The 22,061-nt window shown below is 34.5% G+C and overlaps 1 protein-coding gene across 1 annotated transcript in view; it reads left to right on the top strand.

Moving 5' to 3' along the window:
- The window catches only part of METAP2 (methionyl aminopeptidase 2), a 30,810-nt gene extending 9,602 nt beyond the window's left edge, over nt 1-21,208 (top strand). Inside the window, exons 3-11 of the mRNA XM_005902072.3 lie at nt 2,856-2,921; nt 6,427-6,529; nt 12,809-12,970; nt 13,687-13,868; nt 14,631-14,725; nt 14,970-15,066; nt 19,122-19,225; nt 19,731-19,846; nt 20,529-21,208. Of these exons, the coding sequence (XP_005902134.1) occupies nt 2,856-2,921; nt 6,427-6,529; nt 12,809-12,970; nt 13,687-13,868; nt 14,631-14,725; nt 14,970-15,066; nt 19,122-19,225; nt 19,731-19,846; nt 20,529-20,781 (1,178 nt within the window). The 3' untranslated portion in view covers nt 20,782-21,208. The remainder of the gene's footprint in view (nt 1-2,855; nt 2,922-6,426; nt 6,530-12,808; nt 12,971-13,686; nt 13,869-14,630; nt 14,726-14,969; nt 15,067-19,121; nt 19,226-19,730; nt 19,847-20,528) is intronic.
- Nucleotides 21,209-22,061: the final 853 nt, after the last annotated feature.

Genomic DNA, 22,061 nt, shown 5'->3' with positions numbered 1-22,061 from the left:
AACTTATCAAGCTGTTTTGCATTCCTGTCAGGAGTGTTTGAAAGTTCTGGTCCCTTTGTATCCTCATAAGCGCTGGTACTATTTAATTTTAGCCCAGTAGGTGTATAGTGGTATGTCATCTTTTCATATCTTTATTTGTCTTTCATTTATCTTTGAAGCGTATGTTCAATACCATTTGTCTATTTTTCATTTGGGGTATTTGTTGTCTTACTGAGGTGTAAGTAGTTCTTTGTGCAAGTTCTTCATCAGTTCTTCATCAAGCAAAACAGCTTGGTAAGTTTCTTATGAGGTTAAACATATTTTATAGCTCTTTTCCCCCATGCTTGTATTGTTTGTAGCAGAAAAGATTTTAATTTTGATGAAGTCCAGTTTATCAGCTTTTTTCCTTTCTGGGTCATATTTTTTGTGTCCTGTCCAAAAGTTAAATAATTGATGTCTTTAAAGTCATGAAGATTTTTCTCTTGTATTCTTTTCAGTAAGTTTTATTTGTGTCATAAATGTTAAAAGGAAGAACTACTTTATATATATAATAAATGTTTTATATGCTTTGGTCTATGTCCATTTAGAATTAATTTTTATATGTAGTGCAAGTTGTAAGGATTGAGTTTTTGTGTTTTTTTTTTTTTTTCATATAGATGTCCAGTTGTCATATCAAGTATTGGTTTGGGCATAGTGCTAATGCAGAAAAGAACGGTTTCTGTCTATTTAGAGTATCCTGAGATGCTCTGAAAGACAGACATGTAAAAATATAAATTGTAGCATGGTATGATAGGCGAAAGCATGAGCATATGGTATTAAAATTTAGATCCTGGCTCTACCATCATTCTAGCACAAGTGGCCATTTTTCTGTGCTGAATAGCAACCTTGGACATTGGGTAAAATAATTAACCTTAGAAGGATGATCAAGTATCTGAGGAGGAGCTTCATCTTACCCATTTTAAAGATGAAGATACCATGGTGGTGGAGGCTAATTAACTTGCTCAAGGTCACAGCACTGGTAGGATTTTGAATGTGTTTAAAACTGGTTATACATCATGAAGCATGTGTTTCAGGTTCTGTCTAAGGTAAATTGCAGTGTGCTATGTTGAATATTTGTCCAGAACAAAGACTGTCATATTTACTGTTCTGTCTCTGCTGCCTGTCACTGAAGAACTTAGCAAACATTTATTGGATGAATGAAGAAGGCTGCTGTTAAAACTGTAAAGTACAATATGCGAATTAGATTATATGACACACGAGGATGTTGAAAGTTGTGTTTTCCAAAATTTTTAGTGTTGTTTTTGTTAAAGCTTTGACTTGAGAAACCACTAATGAGTAAATCAGTAGTATTTGTTTTCTCTACTGTGTTTCTGTTGCTATTATAAGATTGAATATAAGAAATGTAATTTTGTTGGTCAAAAATTGTCAAACAGTTGTAGTTTCCTATCACTCAGCCCATTAAGGCCTTAGATTATGTTACCTCCCTCCTTGCTAAGCTGCTGTTTCCTATTTCTCAATTGGGTGAAAATAAATATAAGCAGGATAAACTAAACACTCATTTTGAATAGATTGAATATTTATCACATGCTTGGCACTGTGCTTAATGGTGTCTAATCCTTAAGGAGCTCACAGACAAGTAGAGGTCAGTATAAATCAGTGATTGAGTGATAATTAGAATATGTAGTTAGTGTGGTAAGATTTCTTTTATGGCTTGTATCAGTCTAGCAGTTAAAAGGGAGCACTTTGAACAGAAAATGTAAGCACTCATTTGACATTTTTTGGTGAGCGTGGATTTTACTAAAATTATTAATGTTATTAATACAGCCAGGAGTTACTACCACTAGGTGAAACATTTAAAAAAATACTATATGCTAGGCATACTATTAAACTATCAACTTCTAATTATCGGGAACAGTGTCCCATTCATCCCTTTTTCATAGTTATGTTATTTGTGGGTAGAATAGCATACTTTAGAAATGGTTGTTAAAATGTATTGAGCAGCATTTTTAGAAATTCAAACACTTAGGTCTGTTTTTGATACCTTTATTTAAAATACTTTAACCCCCTATTTAATCTTGGTCATAATTATATTCTTTATTTTTTTCTCTGAGTTTATGGGCATTGGGTTGCATAGAAAGTTGTCATAAAAACTGACAAGCAGATTGTGTCTGTTTTGGATAGTCTTTTGCCAACTGTTTTTGGAAATAGTTCTCAGTTTTGGTCATCAGGTTCTTTTGAGAATCTGAGAACTATGAACCTAGGAAAAGTAAGATTTTTTTTTTTTGTATACAATTTGATGCATAAAGAGAACTCTTTGATAACAACTAGGTAGGAAAAGGTATTTTAAAATACGAGACCCCAATTACCTCTCACTGGATTAGGAATCAAGTGATATTCTTGGTCCAATTCTACTATTTACCTATTAGGATTATCTTGGGCATGTCCCTTAAACATTTCTTGTTCAAGATTGTTTTGAGAGTCACATGAGGTTGTGAAATACAAGTGTTTAACTGCAAAGCATACATCAACTTGAGACTAGTATCCTTTCAGATGAAGTCATATAGTCATTATTATACTAGTATTTAAGTAACACTAGTTACTTTTCTTAGCTTTAAAAAAATGTTATTTAATACATTGTTTATTCTTAAAGTATCTTATTCAACAATTCTTGTATTTAGAATAAATCAAAGTAAAGTTTATTAGTGCCTTTGATTGCACAAGTCAAATTCTGATACTTGAAGCTAACAATATACAAAATTCTAAGAGTATTGGATCAACTTTGTCATACGCTATTTAAGATGCACTCTATGTACTTGTGTGCTTGTTTTGTCGCTCTGCTTATGAGATTTAAATGAATTTGACATGTCTTCTCTTAGATGGAGATGGTGACGGAGATGGAGCAACTGGAAAGAAGAAGAAAAAGAAGAAGAAGAAGAGAGGACGTTAGTGTCTTTAGTTGATTCTACTTGCCAAATTACAAGTGGTTATTAATCAGCAGGCTTGAAGAGTAGGTTAGAGGTTGCTTAGGATCCTGGTATGTTAGGGAAATAAATGATGGCCTAATAGAATTTAGTGAAACTTACTAGTATTTGGCAAGTAGTTTTTGCAGTCTTATTATTTTATTTTATTCAGTTGTTATTTAGTCAAAGGATATTAATAATAAGTTTGTTGCGTTTTACTGCAAGTTAGGGATGAATTCATAAAAAACTTTATAATTTAAAATTTGAATAATTCAGATAATTTTGTCAGTGATGACTTAAATAATGCCACCATGTGGTAATAGAATAAACAGTTTGCAGTTCACCTACCAGTTTTGATATTAAAGAGATTCTTGACATATTTAATGAGGAATCCCATTATTTAAAATTTGTGAATATGGTGAATTTTTATTAGTAATATTTGTATTGTGCTATTTCAGATTCACTTAAAGTATAATCCTACTTGTATTTTGTTTCTATAAATAATACAGCCAAACATCTTAAGGGACCTGAAACTCTTAGGGAGAATAAAGGGTGACTGTGTGGTATTGGGGAACAAAGATTGGGTTGGGAATCAGAATGAGTTCTAATCTTGGATGCCCTTTGGCATCAGGGACCATTGATTGTCTGGCTAAATCTTCAGGATAAAATTTTATGAATGAGAATATTGAGGGTTTGACTTTCATTTTTATCTCTGTGTTGAAAATACTCAAATTATTATTTTTTTAAAGCTGTTAGCTCTGCTAGATATTTCCCTGATACATTTCAGGGGTAGATGGGATTGCTTTCTTTCTTGTCAGGAATCTATTCTGGTTAGATCCTTCTACTCAGGATATCATTTCTGCCTCTAGCATAATCTGTATTTAATGAGCATAGGTTACTTGCTTTCTAGGAATCTCTAGGAATTATAATGTCATATTCCTTCCATTCAAAAATTGTTCATAGAGTGCTTTTAAGACATAATGTTACCTGAAAATGGCTTGAGAGAGATCAATTTCTCCAGATACTCTAAAATTGCTTCCTAATGAAGGTAGATAAGCAGGGAGGAGTGTTAGAGGCTGCTTTGTATTTGCCCTTGGTAGACTCTTCCACTGAGGGCATTTTAGTATGATACCATCAGCGCTTATTGTGCCTCCTCTAAGGAGGTTGTTGAACTTGCTGTTCGTTATATTTCTTTATGAGCACTCTTGAAAGACCTCTCTTTGTCTGATCTTAGTATCAAGAATAATTGTGCTTTTCCTGAGTAGTTAATGTGTTTTGTTGCAGAAATATGAACTATGCAAATAATCTAAACCCCCCCGCCCCTTTTTGTTTTTTATTGACTGCTAGAGGATTTAGGGCCAAAGCTAGTTTTGTATTGGCCTTATTTCAGGTTCTATTTTAGGTTCTCTCTGTGTTTTGATTTGTTGCTTTCTAATTTGCTTTGAATATGTCTTGTTTGTGTCATAAATCACTTCTGAAATAATCCAAATAATATAATCAGGAGCAGTTTACTGCCTTCATGTTCCTCATCTATAAAGTGAGAGAATTGTAAGTGATAGTTAATAATTAAGTGCAGTACAGATACTTAAAATTGTTCATAGTTTTAGATAATAACTTGGACATAGTAGATTATAATTTTCAAAGGTTATCCAAGATTTCATCTAGTTCTTCGTTTTGTAGATGAGGAATCTGAGGCTTAGCACATTTAGCCATTTGTCCAAGTCACAGCTAATAAGTGGTAAAGGTTAGGCTTCAATTTATTTTGATTACAAATTCTTTGCTTTTTCTCTGATGATCTCTTTGAGTCCTTTATCTTGTCTTAGTAATTTGTGGACAATATAAAAGGCATCTTTATTAGATTTGTAGATGAAATAAATTTCAGGATTATGAGATAATCCTTTGATTGACAAAAAAACAAGATTTCAAAAGGAAACTGAATTATTAACAATCTGAAATTTAAATAGACATATATAAAATTAGTATAAGGTGTTAGTTAGGATCCTAAGGATTTTGGATGCTTGTACAATGTGAAGGAAAATGCTAGGAATCCAGACCTTTCAGTAGCAGCAGGATTTTTAGAATCAAGTGTAGTCTTATACTGATTATACCTTATTTGAACTATTAGTAGAAGTAAAATCTAGTACCAGATTAAACACTGAGAACGCTGGTGAGTATGAGTGCAAGTGTTAAGAACCGTATCCCTTAAAGTGCCTTCTCGTCATAGAGAGGAAGAAAGCAGTAGAAAAGAAGAGTAAAGTAGAGCTAACAGATGAAAGTAATGGCGATATTACTTTATAGCAGCTACAGTTCTCCCAGAATGAATGGATTTTAGCTGGGGAGATAATGACTGCCTTCATTGTCAGGCATGTAGTACCATCTGTCAGGGATGTTAGAGGATTCCTGGATTTGAATGTGAAGCTTAATTAGGTGACATCTAAGGTCATTTTTATTTCAAAATTCTAAATGTTCCCTCTTAGGAGGAACCTAAAATGGTGTTTCCCAAGTTTACTTGCCCATAGAACAATTCTAAACATTACTCAAAAAGAGGAAAATAGTGTTTGTGAAATACTGAGTATTCCATTAAAAGAAGGAACCAAAAAGTGGTTCTGTAGATAAATGATTTGGCTCAATTGTCATAAAATATGTGTTAAAATTTCAGATTAAAAACCTGTAACATAAGACAGGTTATAATCAAAAGATAACCACACACTTCAACTTGGTAGTTGGTAAATGCTGCAGGTATACATTGAAAGCCATGTATTATTGTATAAATCACTTAACTTCCTGACATTCCTTGGATACAGCATTGTTCTTCATAGAGTAAGAAGTATATAACTAGGTCTTATGCAGACTTTTAGAAGACACATCTCTAAACATTTTTTAAAAAGCATTTTGAAACAGTGGTGTCTTAGAATATAGTTTGGGAAATAATGTATCCTTAAAAAATATGCTAAGTACTGAAACTTTCCAAGTATTTGGAAATTTGTATGTGGTTCCTAAAGTCTTTTAGCACTGAGAATGTATATTCTTTAACTTTTATATGTAATATACCCTTCTAAGAATTTTTTTACCTGTTTTATTAATACATAATGGCTTTATATTTTATTTTATTGCTGTAGGATTTCTTTCTTATTTTCTTGTCGCTTCTTTGATTTTTATTTGTGAAGGCGGCTTCTATATGCTATTCCATTTCCAGTATAGTAAATGAAGACAAAAACATTAGAAGTGTTCTTTGTGCCAAAGCATATACTGTTTAAATACATAATGGAATTATGAGGAGTTGAATATTTTTATTCCCAAATAACTGTAAATAAGAGAAGGTGGCCACTGTGGTGAAATATCTTCTGTTTTTGACTGTAAAAGTGATAACAAGGAGGTTCCTCAGTCAGGACATGTAATACCAATTAGGAACTGAGAAAAACTGTAATGATAACTGCTTAATTTTGTTTTTAACTACAGAAGTTAATGCTTTATTTGTATCTCACAGCAAAAGTTCAAACAGACCCTCCCTCAGTTCCAATATGTGACCTGTATCCTAATGGTGTATTTCCCAAAGGACAAGAATGCGAATACCCACCCACACAAGATGGGTAAGGATCACAAAATAACTTCCAGTATGACCTTCAAAAATTGTAGCTTAGCAATAAAGCAGATTTAATTTTTCTTGGAACTTTGCTCTACTACCTAAATAAAAAAACTTAGGAATTTGTTTCAGAGAAAATACAGTAGAAGCCCTCTTATCCAAAATGATTGGGACCAGTAGTTGGTTAATCGTTACTGATAAGAGTTAACTTAAAACAAGCATCGGTTTTTCATCATTGTTGATCCTTAAGTGTAGATTGCATTGGACTCCACTTTTTTTTTTCCTGTGAGCTATATCCATAATGCACTGAGTCCATTTCATTTTGAGTTTCTGTGGACAGCAAAAATTAAGTAATCTGAGGACTGATGGCTGTATCTTTACATCTTTTTTCTGAAATCATTTCCATTTGACAGAAGTATTTTTTGAAAACTTCTCTGAGTAGTCAATTTAGTTTTCATAGAAACAATTCTTTTTAGTAATGTATAATTAAATTGTGTCATTGCAGTAACAAGTACAGATGATTTATACTGGTTTGGGCACAGATCACTTGATTTTTGGAAGTGTTCTGAAAGAGTAAATTTTTTCTGGTTAGCAGACTAGTTAAGAGTCTGGATGCTGGGACCAAACTATCTACATTTGAATCCCAGTTCTAACACTTATTAGCTTTGTGACTTGGGCAAGTAATTTATCATGTTGTGCTTTCATATCCTAATCCATAACATGGGCACTTCATAGCGTTGTTGAGAGGAATAATATTTAGTGTATTTATTTAGTAGAGTGATAGACATATAGTAAGCATTAAGTAAGTGTTAGCTACTGTTATTCAGAATAGAAACCCAGTCACTAATACTCAGAATATAGTGGGCATTGGTCCATATAATTTATAGGGATAATCAGGAGCATTGGTTAATCCAGTGGTTGCAATAGTTGGTTAAGAAAGCTTCTACTGTCCCATTGTTTCCTTGACCTATATAAAGACATCATTGTTTTTCTTTAAAGTTAGAAAGGAACATGATGTTATGTTTTATGGCATGGGCATTTTTTCTTTGAATTTGAATACATCAGTTACTGGCCCTATCTTAAGCATTTTAGAATGTCATAAACATGGAGTTTTGTATTAATTACCTAAATTTTCATGTAGCATACAATGTGATCACACTTATTTTTTAATATAATCTTTTTTATTTTTTATTTTTTTTGCTTGCTTGTTTCCTCTTCCTTCCCTTTCTTCCAGACCCATGTAACCACCTAGCAGGTAGCCTTCCATATTTTTCTATGTTCATGTATGTGTATATCTCTCTCTACTTGTGTAAGGAGAGTGTTTTGGTCATTATTTGGTGTACAAAAGTAGAATTGTAGGTACACTTTTTTCTCCTCTGTGCTTTTCTCATCAGGGCTGCATCTTGGAAGTCCCTCCAAGTCAATCAAAATATTGATTATTAAGTTCTGTTATTCTTTTGAATGGCTGCATAATACTCTGTGGTGTGATCATACAGTGCTTTATTCCACCATTTTAATTGTTGAGCATTCACTTTGCCTCCAGGTTTTTTTTTTTTTTTTTTTTTTGCCATTATAAACCATTTGCAATAAGGCATGTGCATATACTTATGCATATATATGTATATATACATATATGTGTTTGGATAGACACATATATATCTCCATATATACTGGCAGTTTTATTACGTGATAGCTCTTCAGGAGTGGAATTGCCAAATTAATATATTAGTATTTTATGATTCCCACATTGCTAGTGATTTTGAGCGTCTTTTGATTATTGGTTTTATTCTTTTGCTCTTACGGAAATTTAAAGATTTTAAATAACAGTATATATTCATATTTTGTACTTTTGTGTTCTTAGCAGTCTCTTATTTTCTCAAAACTATTTTTTTTTGTTTTATTACATCTTGAATTGGTCTGGACTTTTTTGTCTAAGGTCGGGAGTGCTAATTTTATTTTGTTTTAAACGGGTAGTCAGTTGTGTTAGAGTTGTTTGTTTAGTAGTTTCGTTCTATTTAATCGAATGAGCACTTTTGCCGTCTACTACTCTCATGTAATGGAACTCTATTCTCTTGCATAATGGAACCAATTTCTGTATTATTTATTCTGTTCCACTCATCTCTTTGTCTATTTCTATACTATTTATTTTGACAATTTGATGAGTGAATGTGCTTCTCTGCCATACAGCCCAACCAAACATAATTCTTATAGTTTTCTTAGGTACTTTTGGTCATATTTTTAGTTTTAACACACATGCACAGAAAAATGCCCTTCTTACTGGAATCCCATCATAATTATGTATTTGTTTCAGAAAATTGACAGTTGTATTATAGTATCCAATGTCATTATATATTTTCCAGCCCATTCTGATTTTTTTTTTTTAACGTACATCCTCGTTTTTGGTTATATTTGTTTGTAAAGGTTTTATTCTGTTACTGATATGAACGGGATATTTTTAATTCCATTTCTGTTTTCTAATTGCTGAAGGACAAGAAAGCCATTGATTTCCTGTACTTGTTAATACACTGTTAATAGGAAACTGGAAGTAATGTTTAATACAAGGAAAAAATTGAAATTTTGTATATCTTAGAAACTACCCTTTCTTTTTTGCTGTCATTTTCTGATGCAAATTAAACATTGTGTAAGTAAAGTAGCTTCTGTTTTTCAAACAATACAGGAAGGTATTCTATATTATAATATCTCTTGGAGTAATACATGTACCATTTTTCTGAAGTATTTGAGAGTTGTACATTTTTGGGTGGGTTACTACATTAAGTAGATATTGTGTCCTTTTCATGGTTGTCACATATTCAGGCTCCTGATGTCAGTTTCTTTCACTTAGGTAAGATATTATTCAGTTTCTTTTGGTGTATCATTATTCTTTTCCCTCTTGTAATTGGTAATTTTAGGGAAGTTACTTTGAGAATGTAAACATCTCATTCCTTAGGAACATCTTCTTTACATGTAGAAATTCATGATTTTGGAAATCAGTTTTTACCAGGATGGTTGTTGCTCTTAAATTTTTTTTAACATTTTATGTGCATTTTCTGTGTTATTAAAATTTTTTGAAACCAACCACTAGAAAAATTACTGTGAACATCTTCGTATGTTAATGGAATCTGATTTTTCTCATTCTGGATCACTAGAAATGGAACAAAGAATTATTTGAAATTCTTGATTTATATTTCTAAATTCAGTAGGCAGTTTTTTGGGACATTTGTTAATTATCCAAGCAATACATATTCATTGTCGTATAATTAGGAAATATAGATAAGCAAAAAAGAAAATAAAAATTTCCATAAATCTGCCTGTGAATTAAAATCAGTTTACTGTCTGCTATGAGTTTTACCTTATTTGATCACTTGGTTAATGTGGTTATAGCCAGCTGTTTCTTATTTAAAATTCTTTTTGCAGTTTCTAAGTAATCTGTAGGGTACTGTTAGAATATTCTCTTTTTTTAAACAATCTTAATTATTTTAATATCTGTTGATGATCCTTGCTTTGTCAGTTATTTTATGAGGACTTCAGAATGGTGAATGTCTAATTCTGACATTCTTTCTACACTTTATTTGTTGACATTATTCTGAAGAAGAATTTTCCTTTACTAACTATAGTTAGGAACCAAGTGTACTCTCTTCTCATAGGCAGTGTAAACACGCTTTTTTTTTTTTTCCTGCCAAACTGTATGGCTTGTGGAATCTTAGTTCCCTGACCAGGGAATGAACCCAGGCCCTTGGCAGTGGAGAGCGGAGAGTTCTAAACACTGGCCTACCAGGGAATTTCCTCTTTTTCTCATTAAATACCACTTTTCACAGGAAGGAGTTGATCTCAGCATGCGTGCTTAATTTTTTCTGGGCTAACGACATGTGTTTTTTTAAGATACGCATTTTTAAATGGTTTTGGTAAATGTGGCATGTAGTACCTTAACATGCAAATAGTGGCTCAGGTGGTAAAGAATCTGTCTGCAATGCGGGAGACCTGAGTTCAGTCCCTGGGTCAGGAAGATCCCCTAGAGAAGGGAATGGCAACCCACTCCAGTATTCTTGCGTGGAGGATCCCATGGATAGAGGAGCCTTTCAGATACCTTTGTGTCTTTTGATCTTCTATTTTTTCTGCTTTTAACAATCCACTAATAAAAATGATAAAATAATTTAAGACTCCGAAATCAAAGAGGTGTGAAGAATTTACATATTCTATAAACATTTCCTGTAAAGATTGTCTTGCAAGCAACTGTTTTGATAGTTTTGTTTTGCAGACATAATTTTGTGAAAAAGCATATGTCATCTGTCAGTTTAATTAATTCCTTTCTAAAATATTTGTTATGACTTAGAATGATATTTTAATTTTATTTATAAGTTTTTGTTAAGTAAACTGAATGTCAAAAAATCAAATTTAAGAAAAGGGAGACTCCTTCATATTTTCTCTTTCACTTGAACCTTGAATTAAAATTATAGACCCTGACAGTAGGTTCTCTGATATCTCTAATGACTTTCATCTTGAACTCAAGACTTAGCAAAATAGTTTATTTAAATTCAGTTTTTGATCAATAGTTCTTTACTAACAATGCAGAACATTACATAATCTTGTGAAGAATCCACTGCTTCAAGAGTCAGCCATGCAGCCTTTCAGAAGTGTAAGATAGTCTCGAGATCTGTTGACTTCCATATTGGGGATCTTATTGTATCATGTTCTAATTGTAAAATGTCAAATATCTTTTGAAATTTAATTAAACTTATGTTTTGACCTGTAAGAAATCACTTTGAAGAATCTTAACAGTTGGATTGAGAAGAAATTGGGAATTCATAATGACCAATTCTGTTTTCATTGCCCTGAATACATGATATCCATCAGTTCCCTGTGGATGTAGCCTTTTGTCTTACCACTGTAGAGTAAATAGTAGCTCATACTTTTGCTTTCCTTAAAATCTTTGGCTTTTGAAGCAAAAGATGCTTCAGCCTTTGCTGCCAGGTATGGCTGTAGCTGTATGTGCCAGAATTATCTGAAAATAAAGCCAGTACTCTTGTGCCTAAGAATGATTTATTCTTAGAACATTTGGGTTCCTGGTTTTCAGGGAAGAGATTTGGACTTGTGGGAGAGAAAAGGCTAGACTGATTAAGTATGTAATGGGTTTAAAACTGACCTTAAACTGGTGGTACTGTAATATTTCAGTTTTCTGAAAATATCAGTACATAGATCCAAAATGTATTTCCAAACAGTAAACAGCTAAAGAAGCCTCGGTGATTCTTAAATACTCCAGGTTTCACATAGGACAGCTCCTTTGGGCCTGTGTAGCAAATCAGAGGTAGTAGATGTTGGCACAGGTAGCTGCTGCTGCAATAGGAAGTAATCATAGTGAACTTGATGTTGACACATAAAAAAACTCAAAGCATTTTGAGTCACTATTTTAGCGGGCGGCAGTTTAAAGCAGTTGGGTAAGCTCTTACAGAGACTCAGATTGAAAATATTTTAGGTCTTGAGTATTAATTCATTGCTGTTGAGCATGAAAGTAGCTATGGATGATATGTAAATAAATGGGCATAGCTGTGTCACAGAACGGTTTTATTTACAAAATAGGTGCCAGGCTGGATTTGCCTGCAGGCTGTAGTTTGCTGACCACTAACTTTGAGGCAAATAAAAATTATGTCTTGAAGGCATCACTCTTATACTAAGTATAATGTTTACTTCAGTGATCACTGACTTGTGAATTCTGTATTCAGTATTGGTTAAGAATCTGTGAAAACTATAAAAACAAAAGACTTTTATTTGAAAAGTTACTGTTTTTGAAATGTACTACTTAAAAAGGGAGTCAGTAGATCTCTTCATTCCCAAATACTGAATATAAAAATCAGTTACCCTAGCAGTTTTAGAATATGAGCCATCTCCTTCGAGGAAGATGTTTTATGTATGTATAAAGTTAGAAAAATCCTACAAAAGCATATAATTTATGTTTTGAGGAAGGTATATGCAGATTGCCAAGTCAAGTCTTTGGGTTTAGTGCATGCCCTGTTGGTGAAGTTAAATGCTAATATTTGGTTCACCTTTAAAATTCATAATACCTGGAGTGAAAGAATGACTTTTTTTCTAAGAGTCTTACAGAAGGTTTAACTTGATTTGGCTTGGTTGTAACTGTGTGGGTACTTGTATTTCAAAAACTTTGCTGACTTTTAATAAAAATCTGAGTATGTAATTTTTTGCCTGGAATATCTTAGTGTATTTTATCGCTCAGCTATTATGCTTATTTTGCTGTTTCTTAAATAACTAATGCTATACTATGCATACTATAAAGGCGAACAGCTGCTTGGAGAACTACAAGTGAAGAAAAGAAAGCATTAGATCAAGCTAGTGAAGAGATTTGGAATGATTTTCGAGAAGCTGCAGAAGCACATCGACAAGTTAGAAAATATGTTATGAGCTGGATCAAGCCTGGGATGACAATGATAGAAATCTGGTAAAAGGAATATGTTTTTGTAAGAATGTGATAAAAAAGTTTTTTTAGCTCTAACTCTTCAGGTTTATGTTTGTCTTTCATTACTGCCTTGCCAAAGATCTTAAAGTGAAGGTTCTAGAAATACCTTGTGTAATCCTTATAGTGCTGATGTACTGAGGAAACCGTAGAGGGTGTTTGCGTCTCATCCACCCTGTTCTGTACTCGTGTTCTCATATGTACAAGTGCACACATTCCTGGCTCTTATTTTCTGTTTGAAAACCTGTTATTTTGCTAGCCAACAAGTGATGGTAAATTAAAATCCTGGGACACAAAACCTTTATAATGCAATGAAGAAAGTGATTATTTCTCCAGTTTTCCCCTTGAGAAATAATTAGCTGTAGGGCAACTTAATTCTCTGATCTAAGAATTTTTAAAACTTGCAACATTGAGAAAAATGTAATCAGCCTTTAGTCTAAGTCAGGAGTCGTATTTCCTGATAAATTAAGTTGAAAGTGGATCATGTTTTTCTAGTGGATTAAATTCTCTGTATTTTTTTAGAGATGAACTGTTTTCATAGTAGTTATTTAGTTGGAGAACTGTTACTTAGTTGCATCCAGAAGGTGCTCAGATCACTCCCAGAAAGTAAGAGTTTCAGTCAGCTTTCTGAACTTGATGAGCTGTAAGGTACATCAAGGGTAAGAATGTAAAAGTAAAGAAGTTCCTTTCTCTTTTTTTAGTGAGAAGTTGGAAGACTGTTCACGAAAGTTAATAAAAGAGAATGGATTAAACGCAGGCCTGGCATTTCCTACTGGGTGTTCTCTGAATAACTGTGCTGCCCATTATACTCCCAATGCTGGTGACACAACAGTATTACAGTATGATGACATCTGTAAGATAGACTTTGGAACACATATAAGTGGTGAGTTCTTAGAAATAATTCCTTGGGTAGGGCTGTAGATATTGAACTCTTTGAACATTTTCCCTTTTTGATGTCTCACTTTTCAGTAGAGTTATTATTAATACGTTGAGGCAGATTTTGAGATTTATGTCAAAGCATACTACTGAATGGAATTCAGTGAAAACTGTTGGGTAATTTAGGTTTGTTACCTATTATAGCAAGGATTGAAAAATAGAATCTTACATCTTCATTCAGGTCTTTCAAACTTTTTTATTCATATAATAACAGTAAACATTTACTCAGAACCTTTGAGTTTACCAACCTTTGTACATAATTGTTAGTTTTTCTCAATTCTTTCCTACACACCCTTGTTAGGTAAGTACCTTTTACTTTCACTTAACAGGTGAGAAAGCAAAGCTTAGATTTAAACACTTGAGGTCTTCCTAAGCTGGAGAAGCTGGATTGGTGGTTAGTGTTCTATGGACCTGTACATTTTCTCTGCCCACTTGTGCTACTTAGTTCTCCAGGCTTTCTCAGTTTGATTTGTTTTTATTTTTGTATAACTGCCTGGTGAGTACTGAATTGGTGCTTTCTTGAAGTAACCCTGGAATTAATTTTGTCATTTTGAAACATTGATTATGAATGCTGTCTAGGGACTTGAAGTTCTGCTTTCATTAGAGCCCATCATTTTGTTTTTCTGTTAATTAGCAAGGTTAATTAATAATGTAGATGCTATAAAGTAGGTAATATGACTGATAATTAAACACAAATTTTCTCTTTCAGGTAGGATTATCGATTGTGCTTTTACTGTCACTTTTAATCCCAAATATGATACATTATTAAAAGCTGTCAAAGATGCCACTAACACTGGAATAAAGGTATGTGAACTGTAAGCACCATCTCATTTAATATATTTTGAGCACTTTATAGCCTGTTTAAGGACTTCGGGTTATGTAAGACTGGTGTACCACCCCTAGGGTTTTAAGTGAGTTATTGTAGTACAGTGTATGGAAGGCTTTTATAGGTGAAGTTATTTCTGATTGTCCCTTATTTTAAGATATTAGAAAGTTCCTGTAAAATTCTCTACCTTGAGTAACAGAGTATATGTGATTCTATTCTTAGTGTGCCGGAATTGATGTTCGTCTCTGTGATGTTGGTGAGGCTATCCAAGAAGTTATGGAATCCTATGAAGTTGAAATAGATGGGAAGACATATCAAGGTATGTTATCTAAAAATGCATCTTATTTTGAAATGTCTTAATTTGGCAGAAATAATTTTGCAAGATGGTGTTGAGTGCTTTCTTTGGGTCAGCTGCTGTATCTTTCTCTCTTGGAAATTGAGAATATAAAGAGGGGAAACAAGGGAAATGGCCTGTTCGTGGTAGGAGTTCTGTGGTAGCTAGTTGCTGGGAACTGTTAGTCTACTCTGGTTGCTGTTAAGACATGGGAGGATTTATCCCAGGGTGACCAGATGTAGGCTAGATTTTCTGTGACTAGTTACAAGGCTCAGGCAGAAGTAAGAGGCCGTTTCCATTGATGACTCCTCCCCTCTATTTTTATGTTGAATTCAAAATTTAGAGACCAATTAATTCCTTGTGTTAATCCCTTCCTTTAATGTTTATTCCCTTTGCTGTCTAGTCTTTCACAGCCATTGCCAATCTACACAATCCCAGAGTCATTGTGCATTCTGGTGTTGTCAGTCTAGCCTTTCTCCACTTCCCAGGGTCTATCCAACCACTTTCCAGCCACCATTCTCCTTCCTAATCTATGCTCATTGCTCTCTGTGTCTCTTAAGAACTTCCCTGTGGAATATTTCCTACATTTCCTTTAACCAAATCGCTACTCTTCCTTGTAGTCTGAGGAAGCATGGAGACTCTCATGCTCCTTGCCCCTCAGGAAACTCATATCATTCAGTGTCCTTTGCATTCCCCTGCTGATACTTTTGGACTGGGGTGTCTCTCCCAACCGCCCAGTGTTTCTTTCCTGTAAGGCTTGATGGTGCCTGTCCTTGTTGCTCTCTTGCAGATCCTTAAACCTATGAACATCTGTACAAATAACAAATTCTTTAAAAAACTTTTTTTTTAATTTTTATTAATTTTTACTTGTTTTTTTTTGGTTGCAGTGAGTTTTCGTTGCTGCCTGCAAGCTTTATTGCGGTATACTGGCTTCTCATTGTGGTGGCTTCTCTTGTTATGCAGCACGGGCTCTAGGCGTGCAGGCTTCAGTATTTGTGACTCTCGGGCTTAACTGCTCCATGGCATGTGGAATCTTCCTGGCCCAGAGATAGAACCCATGTCCCTTGCATTGGCAGGAGGATTCTTACCCACTGCACCACCAGGGAGGTCCCACATGAAAAATTCTTAAGGCTTCTCACACATGGATGGGAGGTGTTAAGAGCTAATGAAGAAAACTTGCTTTGGAGTTAGGCAAGTCTATCTTTGAGCTTAGATAACTTCTTTTTATTTTTTGGTTAAAAAATTTTTTTAATGTATTTATTTTTAATTGAGGGATTAATTGCTTTACAGTATTGTGTTGGTTTCTACCAAACATCAACATGAATCAGCCATAGGTTTACCCATTTCCGCTCCTACTTGAACATCCCTCCTACCCCCTTCACCCTACCCTTCTAGGTTGTTATCTAGCCCTGGTTTGAGTTCCCTGACTCATACAGCAAATTCCCACTGGCTGTCTGTTTTACATATGGTAATATATGTTTCCATGTTACTCTCTTCATCCATCTCACCCTCTCCTTCCTCCCCCCTGCAGCTGTGTCCGTAAGTGTTCTCTGTGTCTGTGTCTCCATTGCTGCTCTGCAGTTAGGCTCATCAGTACCATCTTTAGATAACATCTATAACTTTGACTGTAATAGTATTCATGATACCATGTTTTTTGTTTTGTTTTTGAGAAATGTTAATCTTACGACATGCCTGGAATTTATTAGTATTTAAAAAATAGTTGTTGTTTCCCACCCCCAGTTTTGGGATTGGTCCCGCAACAAATAATACTTAAGTTTCTCTCAGATTATCTTTCCCTTCCATTTTCTCCTTATTCTACAACCTTGGTTGGAATGTGGTCTGCCTTTCAAGGCACAGTAGGTGACAGTTTGACTTAAGGTTTAGTCACCACATAACAGTTTCTAGGGTGAAATGTTGAAATCTTTAATATCTACATTCTTACCTCTTCCACTAAGCCGGTGCAGCATTTTAGGTTCTATTCTTTCAGCATCTGCTTTTTTTTTCTCTTTTGTCAGTTATTGTATTGATCAGGGTTCTTAGCTGCTGCTGCTGCTAAGTTGCTTCAGTTGTCTCCGACTCTGTGCAACCCCATAGATGGCAGCCCACCAGGCTCCCCCATCACTGGAACTCTCCAGGCAAGAACACTGGAGTGGGTTGCCATTTCCTTCTCCAGTGCATGAAAGTGAAAAGTGAAAGTGAAGTTGCTCAGTCTTTTCTGACTCTTAGCGACCCCGTGGACCATAGCCTACCAGGCTCCTCCATCCATGGGATTTTCCAGGCAAGAGTACTGGAGTGGGTTACCACTGCCTTCTCTGGTTCTTAGTTGAGGGTAGCAGAATTCATTTTTACTAATTTAAGCAGAAAGAGTATAGACAGATCATGACATTTAGAACATGAAGAAATGAACTACAGGCTGAACTTTAAGAAGCAATTTCCCTAAACCACGTAACAGAACCAGGCTAGGCCATCAAGGGAGTGGAAACTATAGAATTAGAAAATAACCGTGATAGCTGTTGATTCCAGAATCAGCCTGCCACTGTCCACAGCCTGTATACCTTGAGCCCTGCTTCTTCTATGTAACTTGGTTATATGTGTTAGGTTGGGATAGCTAAGAAATGTTTTTAAATATGTTTTTGGTTGGTCTAGGGGGTCAGTTTGTTTGGTCTTGGGGAATAGTAATGCTTGCTGAATTTTAAAGCACATTTAGCTTGTCATTTTTATAAGGAAGACTTTTTTAAAAAGCCAACTGAGAGTCTTATTTTTCTGCACCACCCCTAAATTTGTAATATGCTTATCATTGCTAAAGATTTGGGGGAAAAATAACAAACTCTTGCTACCTAGTTCTGCCCTAGAAGAAAGGTAACTCACACTGGATTCTGTAGAAAATTCTAATACTGTAGAACTCGATTTTTTTTTAAAGTTTCTATTGTGGAATATAACAAAAACTGAAAATACACACAATTTAAAAACTTGAATTAAACAATTGTAAAAGTTATGTTACCTCACCCCTTGAGAAATAGAATATTGCCGTTACAGAAGCCCCCAGCTTTATATACCCCTTCTTGGTTACATAAGACTTCTTCAAATAAGCCATTGTCTAAAGATTTGCATTTCCTTTTATCTTTACCTAATTATGCATCCCTAAACATTTAGTATATTATGCTTAATTTTGAATTGTTATGTGTACGTGTATATCTATAGGATTGCACCATATCTATATAATTGTGCCTTTTGTTCATTTGGTTGTATCTCAGGTCAGTATATCCCTAGCTTTTCATTTTTATTGTTGAATAAGTGTTCCACTGTGTAAAGATACTCACAGTTTGTTTATTCTGTCATTGATTCTAGGACTTTCGGGTTGTGTCGATTTTCTTTTTTACCACTTGAAATGTTGATGTAATAATAAAATTTAGGGTTTCTTAATACTGTCGTTTTGACACAATCCTCATTTTCAAATTACCTTTTGGTTCATAACCATAATAATACATATTTTTCTTGTTTGTAATGCTTATATACATGGTATTGTATGCCTAGATGGATTGTAGATGGTCCATAGATAGACCCCCATTATGTCCTCATCACATAATTTATTCTTTTTCCATTATTTTCCCTACTCCTGGTTTTTAATCTGTAACATTGCAATAAATAACTTTATAACCCTCTAGTTTTCCAGTTTGTATTTAACTATCTTAATGTGGGGTTGGGCTTTCTGGTAGCTCAGCTGGTAAAGAATCCACCTGCAACGCAGGAGACCCAGGTTTGATCCCTGGGTTGGGAAGATGCCCTGGAGAAGGATATGGCAACCCACTCCCAGTATTCTTGCTTGGGAAATCCCATGGACAGAGGAGCCTGGTAGGCTACAGTTCATGGGGTCACAAGAGTTGGACACAACTTAGCGACTAAACCACCAGACCACTAACGTGGGGTTATTTAGTAGCACCAAACCTGATTTTTAAGTAAATGCTTGAACTCTGTACCAAAGGCCAAGAGATCTGTTTGTGCCTTGAAACCCTGAATACATTTTTTTTCTATTATGCCAGTGAAACCAATCCGTAATCTAAATGGACATTCAATTGGGCCATATAGAATACATGCTGGGAAAACAGTGCCCATTGTGAAAGGAGGAGAGGCAACAAGAATGGAGGTACGTATGCCATTAGCACTATTCTTCTGTCAAGCATTTTGACTTTTCTTTTTCTTCTGAACTATGAAGCTAGTAGTAGTTGAGTATATAGTAGTTGAGCAAAATTAACTTGCCACTGATACTAACCCCAACAGGAATTGGGCTGTGTGAGTGTGCAGGTTGTGTCTGGTCACACTGGGGCTCAATTGGCTGTGCAAGTGAGGCATGTCAGAGGTTTAGTCGATACTTGATTATTTATTGAGCATCTTGTTGGTACCAGTCTCTTTAGTAGGCACTGAGATGTATAATAGTAGTGAGCAAAATTTCCTGCTCATGTAAAGTCTACGTTCTAATAGACAACACAGAGATCAAAAGTGCTAAGGAGGTAAATCAGGAAAAGGCAGATAAGGACTGCCAGGTGTGTGATTTCTTACACTAACTGGGGAATACCTCAGCCTGAAGTTAAGATGGGAATTTTAATTCATTCTCAATTTTTCTTCGTTTCCCTTTACTCATATATTTTTAGGAAGGAGAAGTATATGCCATTGAAACCTTTGGTAGCACAGGAAAAGGTGTGGTTCATGATGATATGGAATGTTCACATTACATGAAAAATTTTGATGTTGGACATGTGCCAATAAGGTGAGAGGCTATTCGTTTTATAAGATTGATGAGTTTCTCTTCCCAGTTAACAGCATTTTAAAATGTGTGATGGACATCCACAGTGGTACATTCATAAATGCACAGTTCTGTAGCCTAACAATAGTCTGTAAACAATTTCTATAATTCAGCAAAAAAAAAAAAGAAGCCCTATTAGAAATGTTAACTGAGATGAAATGATCTAAGTATTCTCTTCATATCTTGTTTCCAATAATTGTAATAATTACAGATTATTATTTTGCTGGCATTCCTAGGTTTTTGTTACTGTTTTTGCCGTTGGTAAACTTTGTATTTTTATTTACTTTTTAAAAACTTTTGGATATGATTGAAGCATCTTCTTTATGATCAGATCTTTTTCAGTTTGATGCTGAAATTCCCCCCAAAAGGGGAATTCCCACCTTAATATTATTGATAAGTTTGTACTTGAAATTTAACACTGCATACATAGACATACAAATATAAGATAACCTTCATCTGGTCTCCTCTCCATCTGCCATCTGTAATTGAGTATTCTACAGTCTGGTTTTTGGAAGTTGAAAGAGGCAGCAGAGAGAGTTTTTTGAACTTTAATTACTAAGTAAAGTCATAGTTCTGAGTTTTCCTTAATGGGGGAAATGAGTTGGTAACTTATTAGCCAACTATTAATCTTTCACGTTTCTCTTAGGCTTCCAAGAACAAAACACTTGTTAAATGTCATCAATGAAAACTTTGGCACTCTTGCCTTCTGCCGCAGATGGCTGGATCGTTTGGGAGAAAGTAAATACTTGATGGCTCTGAAGAATCTGTGTGACTTGGGCATTGTAGACCCATATCCACCATTATGTGACATTAAAGGATCATATACAGCACAGTTTGAACACACCATACTTTTGCGTCCAACATGTAAAGAAGTTGTCAGCCGAGGAGATGACTATTAAACTTAGTCCAAAGCCACCGCAACACCTTTTATTTTCTAAGCTTTGTTGGAATACATTATACCAGATTTAATTTGCAACATGTTGTCTTAACAGTGGACTTATGTAATACTTTTATCCATGTTTAAAAAGGAAGGAATTTGATCAAAGGCAAACCATTTAATGCCATTAACCAAGGAAAAAGCTTCCAGGACTTTGAAATGTTAACCATTTTCTGTCTGTAAAGCTCCAAATAGTTAGGAATGACTTATACATTTTGTTTCAAACACCTAAGAGATGCTTTTCAGATATTTATATTGCCATATTCTTAATTGAATGCTTTGAATTACTACATCCAGTTCTGCGCCTATATACCCTCTGGTATTGCTTTTTAACCTTCCTGGAATCCATTTTCTAAAAAATAAAGACATTTTCAGATCTGAGAGCTATATTTCAATGTCTGTGGTTGTAATTCTGTATAGGAAATAGTTTAGCATAGTATAATGTAGGAAAACGTAGAGCCTTTTGTCTGGATTGTAGACCCTCACACTGAAAGTTTTATTCTGACTGAGTGGCTAAAACAAGAACTATACATACATAAAGTGGGAGGACAATTTTCATAAGTTAATATACAGCTCTAGGAATATTTTGCCTTTACTTTTTTTAGGACAGTATTAATGCTTGTCTTTCATTTAACCCCTTGATATTAGAAAGATATAATTAAAACATAACTTAGTAGGAACATTGTGCCAACTTAAAACCTTGATTTACTAGCATCTCAACATTTAGATCCTTTGTCCAGTGGTAGTAGTTATTGAAAAATGTATTTAGCTTACTCAGTAAGCCAAAGGCACACTTAAAACCACACAAAGAAAAACAGTACTTTCCATGTTTAGATCTCATTCTAGTTATTTCGGTTACTATGCTTTTTCATTATGAACCAGATTTTCTAGCACCCTGCCCCTGGACTGGCTTGAATTCATAACATCATGGGTGGTATTTCACTTGCAGGAAGTGAAGTTACAGTGACACTCATAGCTAAGTACATAAGTTGAATGTAAGATGCCAAATATTTGAACTGAACCCCACAGTTCTTAAACAGATTGCTTGAATTCTGTGTGAATGATTTGTTGGGAATGTTCCCACATAATTTCAAAATTGTTGTGTACCAGGGTAAAGCCTTAATTTGTATATGCTGTAGCACAGATTGCCTTGGGGATGCTGTTTAGTTTGTGTTGTGTTTAACGTTTTTCTCATAGGAGAAACCTGACTTCTGTACTAAATCATTTACTATACATTTAAAA

Source organism: Bos mutus, chromosome 5 (assembly GCF_027580195.1).
Source record: "Bos mutus isolate GX-2022 chromosome 5, NWIPB_WYAK_1.1, whole genome shotgun sequence".
NCBI classification, from domain to species: domain Eukaryota; kingdom Metazoa; phylum Chordata; class Mammalia; order Artiodactyla; family Bovidae; genus Bos; species Bos mutus.
The sequence above is the reverse complement of the archived record's forward strand: the minus strand, read 5'-3'. Positions and strand labels throughout refer to the sequence as shown.